The sequence below is a fragment of the Rattus norvegicus genome, chromosome 3 (genome assembly GCF_036323735.1).
Source record: "Rattus norvegicus strain BN/NHsdMcwi chromosome 3, GRCr8, whole genome shotgun sequence".
In the NCBI taxonomy this organism is placed as follows: Eukaryota; Metazoa; Chordata; class Mammalia; order Rodentia; family Muridae; genus Rattus; species Rattus norvegicus.
This window is the reverse complement of record NC_086021.1, coordinates 120,896,955-120,913,122: the sequence shown is the minus strand read 5'-3', so window position 1 is coordinate 120,913,122 and position 16,168 is coordinate 120,896,955. Positions and strand designations below refer to the sequence as shown.

Below are 16,168 nucleotides of genomic sequence, written 5' to 3'. Positions count from 1 at the left end.
ACCTTTCTTTAGATATGTTCTTACTCTCCCGCTTCCAAATGGTCTTGAAGTCGCTGCAGAACTCAAACCACACCATAAACACATAGCTGGGGGTGACCTCCTTCTCTCCAGTCTTTGGCTTCATTCCAAAATATCCCACTGTTGTTTCAAAACTGCAGAAGGTGGAGGAGGGGGGACATGGAGAAAATAAGTGACTGTCAATAGTAAAACCCATTAGGGTGCTGAGAAGGGACACTGTGGGCAGTGCCTATTCCCTGACACAGGAGTCAGGACTCACAGTTACTGGAGACTACTCAAAACCCCGAGAAGCCTAAAAACATTTGCCAATGGATTCATCATGGTTGGGAAGGCTACCGGGTACATCTTATCTGTGTGAACTGAAGAACATTCCAGGGGTTATGTAACTTAGGCTTAAGTTTGTTCTCCATCTTAAACGCAAGTCATTTCTTCTGATATTTGCCTGTGTTTAATGATTACGTGTCAGACCATGACACATTGACTGTCCCAATAATAGTAGCCGGTTAGATGGCCAATTGGGAACATGAAAACTCGGGGCACTTTTGTACTTTCTACATTCTGACCTGTTCTAGCTGTTGGCTTCAGCATTTGACATCTTATTCTCATTGCTTCAAGAGTAAAATAAGAAATTTATACTCTATGGCCTCCCACTTGACCATGATGGAGGAATATAAACCACCAACATACAACACATACATACATACATACACACATACATACATACATACACACATACATACAACACATACATACATACAATACATACATACATACACACACACATACACACATACACATAATTAAAAAAAATAAAAAGGAGACATCCTTGTGAGCCTAGCAAGGGTTTGAAAATCAACCTCCAGTAGGGGTAGAAAGGTGCTCAGGTTTGTCTAGGGTAGGCTCCTGGATAGTGCCGCGACCTGCCCCGTGAAGGCACGCTGCCCACTAGCCTGCCTGGGCCTCCCAAGCAGCCCTTCATGGAGGCACTAGCTTGGCAGGGATTTATAGCTCTGAACTGAGTCTTTCCCCCCTCGCTCTCACCCACCCCGAGCTTCACAGGCTCATTTGCCAAGAGCAAGAACTCTTAAACAGCCCCCTTTCAAGGGTGTTGGAAACTAATCAAAGCAGGAATGGCGAGCCAGGTTTATTACTCGGTGCTCTATCATCTGCTCAGGCATGGTGGTTTTTGTGGCCATCCTGAATACTGAGTTTCTAATGGGACTCTATTCGGTGGTGATTGTAAAACCCCGAAGCCCTGTGACTATTACAGAGCATACTTTCATCTCCTCCTCAGTTATTAGGCAATATGTATCTCATAAGGTTTTATCACATTTCACAGATGAACTGTTAATTGATTCCATGGCTACGATTAGGTGAGATCCAAGCTGGAGCTGCTGCTCCAAGTCTCATAAATTCTGTGTGCTTCTGTAAATAACAAATCTGTTTTTAATGCAAATGAAAACTACTGGCCAGGGAATTTGGCCCCTAGTTATTAAAAGACTATGAGTGTTTAAGTGGAGAAAGGCAATGATGGCAGTCATCTCTGAAAGACTTTCTAATAATTCCAAATGCACAGATTTTTGAAGCAAAACCAGTAATCAAGGAAAGCAGTGAAGTCAACTCTCTCCCTACATCTACTGCTGTCAAAATTCTCGCAAAAAAATGAGTGTTCTACATCATATACCCTTGCGTCATTCCCTATGGAGTTTACATCAATTGTAATATGAGGATATACAGATACGCAACCAATAGAGGATTTCTTCCTGGGTTATTGGGTTTGGAACTAGAGAGGCCGGGCAGGTTAACACTTCCAATCTTCTCATTCTATTCTTCAGATGAGACATGGAATCCTGGGAAGACTGAATGACCATCAGTCTGGGTCTCCACCATCAGTCTGGGTCTCCACCATCAGACTGGGTCTCCATTCAGGCTTCCAACTCCCTGTGAGATGCGTGTCCTGCTCCCCGTTTCGGTTGCTCATGGGCACCAACACAGGCAGCTCCTACACAGAACACTCACTTCTCCCATCCTTCTTCAGGCTCATGTGTCACACATGAGCATGGGCCACCCCAGAAGGGCGCACCATCATTGTTCCTCTTCTTTCCTTCTGTCCGCTTTCTGCAGAAACACAGGCTTGTATATACACTGACACAGAAGAGAAAATATTTCACTTTGTATCCAGAGGACTCACTGTCTTCCTATCTCACAGCAGCGTGTAGTGTTGAGCACACACAACTAATTGCCATGGTTTCTCCATCACTCCATTTCTACATTATCTGGAACTCACATTTAGACACACTAGACAAACTGGTAACACTCCAGAAGTGACAGTGCTGTTGACATTTATCACAAGTAACTGTCCTCCCAGCCTTTTGCTGTGTGTGTGTGTGTGTGTGTGTGTTCTCGGGGGTGGTTTGGGAGGCCTTGTTCGCCTCTGTCAGAGGGGTTGAAACTTAAAAGGCGTGTTGGATTTCAGCATGTTTCCCTAAGTGTTTTGGGAACCGAGACAGCTAGTGACTGTTCAGAAGAACCAAGTAGAGACCAGGGTCTCTTTTGATGATGGCACAGCGATGCTGACAGACATAGCCACTCTGAGGAGGAGCCTGCCTCATCTGACCACTTTCTTTTTTTTTTTTTTTGTCTTTATTTTTTATTTATTTATTTATTTTTTTATTAACTTGAGTATTTCTTATATACATTTCGAGTGTTATTCCCTTTCCCGGTTTCCGGGCAAACATCCCCCTCCCCCCTCCCCTTCTCTATGGGTGTTCCCCTCCCAACCCTCCCCCCATTGCCGCCTTCCCCCCAACAGTCTAGTTCACTGGGGGTTCAGTCTTAGCAGGACAAGGGCTTCCCCTTCCACTGGTGATCTTACTAGGATATTCATTGCTACCTATGAGGTCAGAGTCCAGGGTCAGTCCATGTATAGTCTTTAGGTAGTGGCTTAGTCCCTGGAAGCTCTGGTTGCTTAGCATTGTTGTACATATGGGGTCTCGAGCACCTTCAAGCTCTTCGAGTTCTTTCTCTGATTCCTTCAACGGGGGTCCCATTCTCAGTTCAGTGGTTTGCTGCTGGCATTCGCCTCTGTATTTGCTGTATTCTGGCTGTGTCTCTCAGGAGCGATCTACATCCGGCTCCTGTCGGTCTGCACTTCTTTGCTTCATCCATCTTGTCTAATTGGGTGGCTGTATATGTATGGGCCACATGTGGGGCAGGCTCTGAATGGGTGTTCCTTCAGTCTCTGTTTTAATCTTTGCCTCTCTATTCCCTGCCAAGGGTATTCTTGTTCCCCTTTTAAAGAAGGAGTGAAGCATTCACATTTTGATCATCCGTCTTGAGTTTCATTTGTTCTAGGCATCTAGGGTAATTCAAGCATTTGGGCTAATAGCCACTTATCAATGAGTGCATACCATGTATGTCTTTCTGTGATTGGGTTAGCTCACTCAGGATGATATTTTCCAGTTCCAAACATCTGACCACTTTCTACTGAAGAAAAAGTTCAGAGCTACCCTATGGACCTACCACTGTCTGATAATGTCCAGACTACTCTCCTCTCCGGCCAAAATGTTCATCACAAAAAAAAAAAAATCAATTTTGGTTCACAGAACAGTGCACTTGAAATCCGGACAAGAAGAATCACTAATATTTAATTGCCAGAGGGAATCTTCTCCAGCAGACAAAGGATGCCGTGTGCTCCTTGAAATGTCTAATTCTCAGAACGTAGCTTGCAAACAGCAATCAACTTTTAAAAGAGATTAATTTCTAATCATATGTTTTGTTTTATACCAACTCATTTAATCTCACTGTAAAGTGGCCTCCAACTCGACTCCAGTACATTTCCCCATCTGATCTGCATCCTTTTAATTTGGCCAAAATATCTTTTTTTTTTTCTTTAATGGCAGACTACTAAGAGCGCAGAGCCAAAAGGCAAAGCGCTCTATACTTGGTGTGGAGATGCCAGAGTGGAACACCTCCCCTTACTGTTTTCTCATGTGTGCCTTCAGAAACTGCTTAGGGAAAGCAAATAGCCCTTAGCCTCAGAGTAAATTGTTTCTCTTGAGAATCAAACATAGGAATTTACTAAGTCTCACACGAATATTGCAACACTGACCACAACCTCCTTAAAGAGTGCAAGCAAACAACCGTGGTTTCTACATTAAAGATGAGATCTGACATATTTCAAGTATGACCTGAAAGCTAGACTACCTTCACCACAAACCACGGAAAATGCTGACAACCCAAAGTTATGACTCCCTTAGCATGTCTAATGCACAGCAGCAGCCTGGGCCTCGCCAACTCGAGCCCCTTGCCCTTCAGCAAAAGTCTTGAAAAGGGATTAGAAGTTGACGTGCATCCCGGAAGCCCAACTGCCGCTTGGCCTGATACCAGCCAGCCCTTGTTGATGGTCTCTGCTCTGGGAGCTGAGTGTCTCTGACACTGACTTTACACACCGAGGAAAGAAAGCATAATGTGGGGCTAAGTCCAGCTGAGGGGAGCCAAAAAGCTGAAAGCACAACCGTGTAATTGCCTGAGTTTTCAACAATTATCATGATAGGCTGATGCTCATGATTTGGGAACATGTCTGCACTTAGGAGACTACAGGACTGCCCCTCCATCTTGCTTTCATCGGCATCTTAATTTTGTTGGCAGATTAGGGCAGGAAGCAGGACTAAGCGTTGGCACCTGTCTCTGGGTTGTTAGAACTCTTTAGAATCGTGGCTAGAGAAGGAAAATGGCGCATTCCTCATGCAGGCGTTCTTACTTACATTCATCACTGCAAAATTCTTCTCATCTCTTTTGTAAAGCCTGTTTTCCCTGTAGATGCTGTTTCCTAGCTCAATGACCTCATTTAGTTACCTATATTACCATCACGTGTGTCTCGGTCTCTTCTGAAGGACAATGCCCCCTCACACTCCCTTCTAGAAGGCTCACACTCCCTTCTAGAAGGGAGGTATACGCACGGGACTAGCACAGTGAACTGAGAGAACCTTCCCCTTCGGGGCTTTGAACAGATGGATTCTGGGCTCCACCAGGTGAGGTGACGGCTATACTCTGGTGTCTACTGAGAGAAGCAGGGGTCAGGAAGAGGGGCTAGGCTCAAAGGAAGAACTCTAGGATCTCTTCTGACTTCCAGGCAGTGTCTGTATGCAGAAGGTAGTCCCTTTCATTCTCTGTCCCTTGTCTATAAAAGCCTCTAGGATCTGAGCAAGGAAACTGAAGTAATAACCCTCCTAGTTGTTGATGCAATTGGCCTAACCTAGTTATGATGCTAAAAGTAAGCAGCTCTCTTCCTAACTTCTGTGAGCTGGTTCAGGAGCGGAGTTGGGAGGAGAGGCAAGCGGGTGGAACGAGCTCATAGTGCGTATGACGGCAAGGGGGTCTCATCTGGCTCACTGTTCAGAGGTCTCAACCGACAGGACCAGAGCTGGCTGCTCAAACACAGTGCAAGTGAAGTCATAAAGTTCAAATGCTCCACGAGGAGGTAGGAAGTGCAGCAGTGGCTGTCCAGGCCTTGTCTCCCGACAACTGGGAAAGGGGATGGATGGGAGGGAGCTGTGCGGGAGGAGGGCCTGGAGGGGGGTTGTGATCAGGAGGTAAAGTGAATAAATACTTAACAGGGCGCGGGGAGGGAGAACCTCTGGCTTTGCCACTTGCTTCTGTGTGTGAGACTATGGACAGTTTCAGATAGTTCTAGAGACTGATGCTTGCAGAGAGATGGGAATATTCCCTAGGAAAATAAAAAGAGAGGACATCTAGTCTGAGAAAGAACAGAGACCAAGTCAAAGCTGCTTACCTTTTCTGTGCATTCTCCAAGTGACTTTCTTCCATTTTGTGCTCTTTTTTGGCTGGGAAAGAGAAGTATGATTTAAGCCATTTAACATAATATCTCTTCTGTAATCATATAGCTTCGACCACACCCACTCATTATTAAGGAATTCAATAGTGCATTCCATGTCACATGCCTGGAGAGCAGATCCATCCTGTGTCACTGACTTCTTCAACATGGTTATAGCTTACCGTCACCAAATAATTCTATTTTGTCTGGGACACTCTTGAGAAGGAAAGGGAATGATAACAGTTACACCAGGGGAAATATATACATTGGGAAGGTCCTGACTGACGGGCTTGCCTGAGCTATAGCTGGCCTCCCCATGGTCCTTACCATGGGCCCAATGTATTCTCTCTCGCCCCTAAGCATTATACAGCAGTGTCTGCAGCAGCTCTGTTGGGATTCAAGAACAAGAACAAGAATCCTAGCCTCCATTCCACTCATAAAGTCAGTGTCAGTGCAGGGTAAACCTACTGAGGCTTTTCTCAGGTCATCATTTGTAAGTGCATTAGGAAAGAAATCGTGGAAGATCGCTGTGGAAATTAATGACTCCGAGATACAATTATGAATCTACATACAGATGGATGAGCCCACGCCATAGGACTATTTAATAAGACTTTTTTTTGAGTGTTTTACAAAATTTCCCAGCTTGAAGACAGTATCATTATGTACGAAAACAACACTCATACTTTTAAAATACCCAGAAAAAAAATTAAGTAGGCCACAGTATAGCATGTGGGAGACCTATGATAATTTTAAATGAATAAACAAAGTCAATCCTATCTATCTCTTTTGACATACTCCATGAAGGGCATTAAAGCATATATAATATTTGCAGCGATAAAACCTGGATTGGCCTTGGTGGCTCCCAGAGGCTCAACCACCAACCAAAGAGCATACATGGGCTAGACTTACCCCCCCCCCCATACATGTGTAGCAGATATGTAGCTTGGTCTTCATGCAGGTCCCCTGATTACTGGAGTGGTGGCTGTCCCTGACTCTTGTTGCCTGCTGTGGATCCTGTTCCTGAAACTGGGCTGCCTTATCTGGCCTCAGTGGGAGAGGATGTGCCTGGTCTTGTAGGGACTTGATAGACCAGATGGGTTGGTTCCCAGGGCGGGCTTCCCTCTTCTCAAAGGGGAAGGGGGAGGGAAATGGGCTGAGTGAGGGGGGACTGTGAGGATGGAGCTGTGTTCAGGAGCTAAAGTGAATAAATAAATAATTGAGTGGGAAATAAACGGGCCTGTCACCTACTACCTGTGTGTGTGACTATGGACAAGTTATTCATGATCAAATGCTCAAGAGCTGCCTCATCTGTCCTCTAGGAATAGCCACGGTAGTTACTGTCAAGGTTACATAAGATAACGCAGGCACAGGGTTTACCACACAACTCATGGCCCCTCCACAACCTCACAGCCACCATTCATCCTCACCATCTTCATTGCTCTTTTCGAAGTGTAAGTTCAAATTTCCTCCCTGACGTCAAACATGGCATCCCTTCTAAAGTGTTCATGATGTCCTAGGAGGCCCCGGCTCCTCGGAAACATCTCCCTTTCTTTTCCGTGCTTGTGTGTGTGTGTGTGTGTGTGTGTGTGTGTGTGTGTGTGTGTGTGTGTGTGTGGCCAGCTGAGGTTTGAGCATACTGAGTGTGTGCCTCTGAGACCCTGCTTCTTCTGTTTCTCCTGCCCAGCCTCAGTACTGGTGACTCCCTCACTGCGCTCATGCCTCAGCCCATAGGCTACCTTCCCTGACTGATCTCACTAAGGAGAAGAACATCCAGTGCCACCTGTCATCACCAAGTCCTTCTCCAGGTCTCTGCCTTCTTGACTCACTTCCCCATCTTCTGCCTCTCTCCACCCAACAGTCTAGACTATTCCTTTACCCCTCTGCCTATAACACCACTGTACAATTGAGCTCCACGAGAATAGTGACTTCATGGGTCTAAATGTGGAATTGTGTTTATATACATCTGTGCGTGTCACAAAGAACTTAATAAGAGAGATACTGGCTTTCCTAAGCAAATAAATGAATATTTAGAATATAAACGTAAGCTAAGTATTGTGGGATAATGTGGCGTGTCATTTCTATATACAATGTTTCAAGTAATAAAATTGCAGCAATATTAAATGATCCCGCTTTGATAAATGCATCATTTAAGGGGGACTGAGCACTTGTGTGGCTCTTCTTTGCATTCTGACTCCCCAGAGAGCCCCAATAGAATTTTCTATGCATTACTGTAATCCTCTGCCAGTCAGACACTGAGAACTAACCTGAACCTGTCAGGCTTCAAGCCCCCCTCAAATGTGAAACAAACTAATGATTTTTTTTATGCCCAGTGATTTTAAACTATGTGCATGGCTAAACAGAAGAAGAATTTTCCCCTGAGCATGAGCGATCTTCCTGGAGCACTATGCTGTTCTCTGACACTGGATAGTTTCCAACTGGCCATGTCCATGATGTGGCAAGTCCACTATGGCCAAGCTGTCACTACATATGAACTCAATGACAAGAAATAATATATGCGAACTGAATGAAGCAGTAGGTCAGGTCTTCAATATTGCTGTGCATATGGTGATTTAAAAAGAAACAACATCTGCAAATGCAAAGGTAGGTATTACTGAGAGGTAATGAGAGTTTGAGAGAAAGGGTTTTAAGGGAAGTGATAGTGACTAGAAGCTTGCATTTCCCATGGTAAGGGGCCATATGCAGTCAGAAAAGGATATACTGTGAAGTAGACACTCCACTAGCCTTACATATTTCACCATCTCAATGAGTGACATTTTTGGTTGTGTCACTGACACATTTTAAGTTATGCTCCATTTAAGCCTAAGTCAAATATGTTATTTAGAAAGAAAACATTTAAAGACGGCACTCATGAACTCAGAAATGCAAATTCTGACATCATTGACAACGAAAGCAATTTTGAACCAAGTGTAAGAATCCCAGTGTTCTCAAACTCCATCCCTCCTTTCTCAGTACTGGACCTGAAGTCCCATGTGGGTGAATGGGGAATGTAAAGGAGATAGGAAAGCTCTGCTCCGTTCAAGAGATGGGAGGTGCTGGTCTCATCCCTGCATCTTCCACATTTCAGAGGGGAAAAGGATAAGTTAATGTTCTGCAATACTCCATACAGCAAAGAAACCATTCCTCCTGGCCATAGCTTCCTTGGCAACCAGTGACACCAGCCCGATGCAACTCTCAGCATTATTAATGAGGTTGGATTTGCTCTTTTATTCCAAGGGCCAGAGCCCATTCTAGGTGCTTGGGATCCACTGGAAAGTAGAGCTGCATTGCTACAGAACTTCCAGTTTAGTCAGGGAAGAAATGTGTTAAACCTGAGGGACAGGACTCCCTAGGAAGCAATTTTTGGTAAGTGGTAGCAAGAGATTTTCAGAGCACAGACAATGCCCACAAAGGCTGTTTTTGTAAGTTACTGAATTAGTCTAGACAGTCAGCGTTGGAATACTGACATGCTGGAAACTAAGCCCAAAACACAGAACACTGATGTTAATGAGGCTTGTGAAAATTTCCCTTATCCGGCTACTTTAACTAACACCTCTGGACCTACATATAGAATGTACTTAATCTCCTATAAGGTAAAGTCATGTGAGCAAGTGGCAATTTGGTATTTTAAGTTTTCTTTCCACTATGGTTTAAACTGTGGAATTATTAGTGGGGGTAGAGTGGATAGGCTTCTTAGAAGAATACGTTTGGAGGCGTTGTCAGAAGATATAGGAAGATAATACGCACCTTCACTTTGCTTCTATCTCTTGTTTACAAGACACTCTTTAAAAGCATACAGGAAGTTAAATAATTATTTTCCAAATTAAGGAATAAGGTCAGGTTTTAAGACAATAAAGGCAATTTAAAAAGTCAGAATTCCAACAATGAGAAGATTCATTTAGCATCAATTCTGACTTCCAAACTTCTTACCAAGGCCTCACATCCAAGAGTGTTTAACCTTTTGATATTTCATGTACAAATGTAACATGCTCATGCATAGCTACACTGGTCCATATTTTGTCAACTTGACAGGAAGTAGGGTCACCTTAGAAGAGCTGTGAAGAAATGCCTCCCTCAGATCTGTCATGTCTTGTGAGGCAGTGACTCGATGAATGGTTGATGGGGAAGGGTGTGGCCCACTGTACGTGGTGCAACCCCTGAGCAAGAACTTTGATGCTATTTCAGTTATAACCTAACATCTTTTCCAGTAGATTATGAAACTACTTTCTTTGCTTATCCACAGAGGCAAAGACTGTTTGCTTGAGATTGGAAAAGTTAATCACACCATTAGATTCCAATCCTGATTCTTTTTTGGGTACATTACATTTCTAGTTATTGCCCCCAAAGACTGCACCCCCTCAAAGTCAAACATAGGGGTAGCAATTAACTTGAGCCCCTATCATGAATCACAGAGGATTTTTAACAGTCCAGAATGGTGAGTCTTCTCTAGAATGTTTTTCAATCTACCTTGCCTGTATTCACTCAAGGAAATCACCATGTGTAGCAGTTATGTGCACAGTTATATACAAAATGAATGTATTCAACAAGACTAAAAGTCAAATGTACTCCTTGATCTATAGGCTGCAGAATAGCTCTTATGTTTGTACGCAAAAACCGACCTTCCTCTCATTGTCCATCACAACTAGAGATCCTGGCTCATCAGATGTCTTGCTAGTAAGCAGTGGCATTTTGAGAGGGTTCTTCCCACCCCCACCCCCACCCCCACCCCCACCCCTTCTTCCTTCTGAGAAGTCTCAGCAGTGGGCTTAGAATATCCAGTAAAGCATGTTGTAAACAGATGTGCTGTCAGCTAAACTTGTTCCACTTGTGGAGCACAAGCAGAGAAGAGTTAGTATCCTTAAGGGTCTTTGGATGTTCATAGTAGAGAAACAGCAAAAAGTCAGCATCTGCGTTAGTCCCTGGTGAGTCTGCCTGTGCCTGACTTCTACTCTATTGTAGCTACAGAAGTCCTATAGGACATTGTCTTCCGAGATGAAGCCTTTTCATCTCCATTGACCATCTGTTCCAGCCACTAACATCAGTGACCTGAAGCCAGAGTTGTAACATGCTGTAGCTTGAGTAACAGTATTTGCTAGTTTAGTTTCTATGTTCATGTCACGAAGATGAACCTTTCCTTAAACATTTCCTCTGTAGTTATACCACCTCCTTCAGCACTCCAAGAATGGGATGAGGCTGGCTTGATCATCTATTTAGATCACTAATATTTGCATGTTCACTGAAGTAGCGCCCTCAAATCCTCTGGACTCTTTTCTTAGTGTTGGCTGATTGACTAATTATTTGGTGCACAAAACCTAGCTTTGTACCTGTCTTGCACTTGCTTTGAGATGCCTTCCTCATTTGACTGCACCATTCCCAGGTTTAGATTTGAAGTGGGGAACTCTTCATTTCCCTTGATCACCCAGGAGCCACTGTAGTTTTATTAACTGGCCTGACTGTGTTGGGAGGAGCAGTGAAGTCTGAAGAGAAAGAGATGAGGCATGTTGATCAAGCAGACCCATATTTACGGAGTAGGCTTTCAGTCTTACATAGGCAGAGTTGATGGGATCTGAAACAATTGCACAGGCAACACCAACGATGGAGCAGGAGAGATGACTGCAGTACTGGATGAATACTTCCTCCTTGTACAGTAAGCCCTGATGACCAGGCTCTTCATACTCTCAACTCTTGCCCAATGAACCTGTCACACTGGATTTCAACACTGTCTGGGCTTTCTCTCATGTTTTTATTTTTGGGGACAAGTGACTGCTTCTCATTTCGAATGCCTCTGTACCTTCTCTTTCCCCTCCCAATCTCCATTACCAAAGCCTTTTCTTCCCATTCAGGGATCAAGCTTAAAATCGCCCTGCATAATAAAGCCCTCTAGACCTCTTCCCACGGTGCAGAACTGGTTTTTCCTGTGATCTCCAAAAGAAACATGTCCATGGCACAGTGAGCAGTGCACTTCTGAGACCATTAGCTGGCACTCAACCTTTCCTAGTCCATTTTGCTTCTTGAGAGTGTCATCAAACGTCGTTTTCCCTTATGTGAAAGATGGTTAGGTGGACAGAGAAATTACTCACACGAACAGAATAGAGTCTAAGAGTCTCTGGGGTCTCTTCCTGAGTATACCAGGGTCTATTTCTTGGTCTATTTCAACTCACTCTCTCTCTCTCTCTCTCTCTCTCTCTCTCTCTCTCTCTCTCCCCCTTCCCTCTCTCCCTCCTCCCCTCCCTCTCTCCCTCCTCCCCTCCCTCCCTCCTTCCTCAAGACAGGATCTCTTTCTACAGTCCTAGTAGTCCTTGAACTTGCTAAGTAGACCAGGTTGGCCACGAACTCACAGAGATCCACCTGCCTCTGTCTCTAGAGTGCTAGGATTAAGTTTGGCTCAAATCTCTTGTTTGTTTACAATAAAACAACAGGCGTAAGTGAGTATCCAAACACTGAGTATGCTATTTCTACCTCAGTATATGCTGCCTCCATCTGGACTATCTTCACAAGGACAAGTGACAGGAGCCTTTGAGTTCTAAAAATATACTAATTATTTTCCTAGGATTTCTTTTTAAAAAAGAAAAGCTTTTACAAATAAGACTGGACATTCAGAAAATATCCACACAAAACTGGACAACATTTCAATGTACCCAAGCCTTTGAATTTTTAATCTCAAGCATCCATTGGATGTAGGCAAAGAAGACTGTGCGGAGAGATTGAGGGCTTTATTCTAAACACAATAAAGTCATATTTATGAATACTCATAGGGAAGTAGTAAAATGTGAAGTGAGGGGAAGGGAGAGAGGTTGGAAGATCTTCCTAGAATTCTTTACACAGTCTATTACACTTTAATATACCATGGTTTATGGACCTGGTGTGGTTGGCATAAACCCACAGGACACACAGTAAAGAAGCTGGTTTTATTATAACTGCAGTTGGAGCAGTCAGTAATGTTAATGAGGATAAAGGGGAGCGTGCTCTGGTTCACGGGGCCTCCATCTGATATGAACATGCCTGTCATTTTTCATTTCTGAGGAAATCACCTAGCTCTTTATGCATTCTTCCAGGAGAAAGCAATGCTCTCTGGCCAGCCAAGCAGCAACACACCGACACTGAAGTGTGCTGCCTTTAACACTTGGTTACATGGAACCACTGAGTTATGGAGGGCTCCTATATCTTACTTTTTTCCTTCTTTTAAAACTTTTTACTTATTTATTTTGAGACAGGGCCCTGCTAAATAGCTTAGGCTTGCCCAAACTCCCAATGTTGACCAGACTGGCTTCAAGCTCTCCGAGGCTTGTCTGCCTCTGCCTCCCCAGCTCTGTGATTAAAGGATTACACCACCCTGCCTGTCTCTAATGGTATGTTTACCCAGGAAATATCGTCTCTTTGTCTTCTTGTCTCCTTAGTTTTCCTAATTGTGGTTAAACTAGAATGGCTATTTCTAGTTTGCCGCAGGGTTTTTATTTGGCAGTATCTAGATGCACAGTAAGGGTGACGAGCGTTTTCTGTATAAATGGTGGGAGGCTGTGCAATGGTCTGTCTAGGATGCAGTTGGATGTCCATGTCCCTTACACTAGAAAGCCAAGGCTTGTGGCAAAAAGTATAAGCAAAATGTACTGCAACAAAACCTTTGAAGAGGGCCCCAAGGTCATAAAAAATGTGGATAAAAGTAAATTTTAGAAATCATTGTAACTTCCCTTTTTTGAGTGAAAAAACAATAAATTTTGTGCACATTTCCTTTATCCATTTCTCAATCCTTAGACATCTAAGCTGGGAGCTAGGCTTTGACTCTATGTAGTACATTATCCAATGTCCCTACTATTGCCTAAGGAGCTTTGTTGCTCCCCAGAGTTCTCCCGTGATATGGTGGCATCTTTGGATCTTCACCGAACCGCACATTTTCCCGTTGTAGAATACACATCAGAGAGAAAGTTCTGAGCGGGAATTTCAGCTTTCACTCTGAATTTCCTGACTCTTGATGCTTTAACACAGACCATGGGGGTAAACGTTCAGAATGATCCGGTGAGAGAGGCTCGTTAGCACTAATGGGAGGCAGGTGGTGAGTTCTTCCACAGCCCTTGAATCTCCGTGTGCTGCCTCCTTGGTTCAAACCAAGACACCCTTTTACTCGTTAGCACTAATTAAGTGATGTATTTTTTGTAAAAAAAAATTTCATATATTTTACAGACACTTCTCACTAATCACATTTATAAAATATACTTTCTTACCTAGGGAATAATTTACATGAGTTTATTTTTTTCTTGTACTGCCTGCCCTATCTTTCAGTCATCCCATTAGACTTTCTGGAATGCTTTTAGGTGTCCTGTGGGAGAATGAAGTCTATGGTCACATCTCTTAGGGGAGAAATTCAATTTTTGAGAGAACTGTTCCCATCTCATTGGACCAAAAACCTCAAAAATAAGGAGGCTTAGCGTTGGGAAGCTCTGAGTAACTTCTGATAAGCTGTAGGTATGGCAGGAGAAGTCCTCTTCCTCAACCAACTTTTGCCCTGTCCTGCTGTTAGCATCCATCTAAATGTGGCTCACTTCTGGAAGACACAGCCTGTGGAGAATGTGTTTGCCTGTTTGTGTGTTTTGCTTTCCAACCTTTCCCTGTCAAGCTTAGTTAGTACTTGAGAATGTAAATGCAGGGTTTAGCAAGCGGTGCTTTGTTGCCTCTGTTCCTTGGTGAGAATGACTCCAGGGCAGTGGTCAGCTGGAATCTTTGTGAGCACAGTGAGATCGAGAGAGCAGGCTACAGATCCATTTTCCCTCTGATTCAGTGCAGCCCCTCACTTCACAAGTCAGTATCTCTTGTCTTTCCATCTCACAGAAGTGTAACATTGGATACTGACAGCCCACAGCAAATTGGGGGAAATTTTTCTATTCGGATTCTTTCGGTATTTCATGACCGCTTTGATAACTAATCATATTATAAAGACTATCACTTGAATCTTCATACCTTTTTTTTTAAAAGTATAGATCTTTTAAAATACGTTTGCATGTGCATGTGTGTGTGTATCACAGCCTGTGTGATCAGAGGACAAGCTCAAGGGTGGGTCCTTACTTCCCATGTGGAACCAGGGTCTCTTTGTTGTTTCCTGCTGTGTATACAGCAGTATGCACAAGCAAGCTGCTCTTCTTGCTATAGAAGTGCTGGGATTTATAGGTGTGTACTACCTAACTTCCCATGGGCCCTGGGATTGGAGCTCGGGTCCTCATGCTTGCATGGTAAGAGCTTCGCCCACTGATCTGTCTCCCCAGCTCTGACTCTTTACACCTTAATTTTCCCACTTATACTCTAGATAAATTTAAGAACTGTGGAGCTAGAAGAATCCTAAGAAATTACCTAGTGTCAACCTTCATGCTATGCTTCAAAAGTCAACCAAGTTAAACAATAGGAAATTAAAGAAATATTTATTGAATATCGCAAAACTCAATTTGAACAAAAAAAAAAAAAAAGAATCTGTTCTTTGCCTCCAGTTTAGCTTTTGCTATAGAACACTGTTATTCTTCTAGGTCTTGGCTAGAGAAACCATAAAACTGTCCTATCTTTATAGAATTGAACAGAAAAGTAAGTTATAACTGAGAATTTGCACGTTACCTTTAAGTGGATAGTTACCCACATTGAACCCTCTTATTTAGATTACATATACCTTTGGATGTAAATTGCTACTCTCTCTATAAAATAATCATTCTACATTATTTTGTGAAGTGTTCAGACATGTGCCCAATATAAAGATGATTTCTAGTACAGCTCAGTGGCAGAGAACTTGTCTAGCATGCATGAGACCCCTGGGGCTTGATCTTCCTTCCCATTCCCCAAAATGGCTTTCATCACATTATAAAGAGCAAACTATGTTTTTAAAAAGGTGTTATACACCGTAAGATGTTTTAATGACTTAAGACAGATCATTACTAATAAAGGAAAGCCAAGGGAGGGAAATCTAGCAGGGCATCCACTCTCTTCTAGGGGATATTTCTCCTTCATTTAGATCCATTTACACTAGGTCTCTGCTTTGCTGCTTAAAGCATTTTGTTAACTGATGGATGCCATCCTTCTAGAATCCAATCGTTTAGATGTTCGCTCACAACAGCTGGCGCTCCACCAAATCCCTGCAAGCAATCACAGAGACCCACTGTAGCCATAACCTTGCTCTCAGCAGAGCCCTGCTCAACTCAAGGAGCCACAGAAAACGTTTATAAAACAGTCCAACTCTCCTGACGTTAGCTGTCCCTTCAAGAGCAAATAATCCTCTGTTTTAATTTGAACAAGGATTTGCTGTATTAGGGATTGAAACGAGTCCGCCCGCAGGGGTAGCCGAGA

The 16,168-nt window shown here is 43.5% G+C and overlaps 1 protein-coding gene across 9 annotated transcripts in view; it reads right to left on the bottom strand.

Annotated features, from left to right (window-relative positions):
• The window catches only part of Fmn1 (formin 1), a 384,534-nt gene that overhangs the window by 26,856 nt on the left and 341,510 nt on the right, over nucleotides 1–16,168 (bottom strand). For all 9 annotated transcript variants that reach the window (XM_063285290.1, XM_039106467.2, XM_063285289.1 and 6 more), the window contains 2 exons: nucleotides 5,813–5,864; nucleotides 3–152 (listed from right to left, as the gene is read on the bottom strand). In XM_063285290.1, coding sequence (XP_063141360.1) covers nucleotides 3–152; nucleotides 5,813–5,864 — 202 coding nt within the window. The remainder of the gene's footprint in view (nucleotides 1–2; nucleotides 153–5,812; nucleotides 5,865–16,168) is intronic.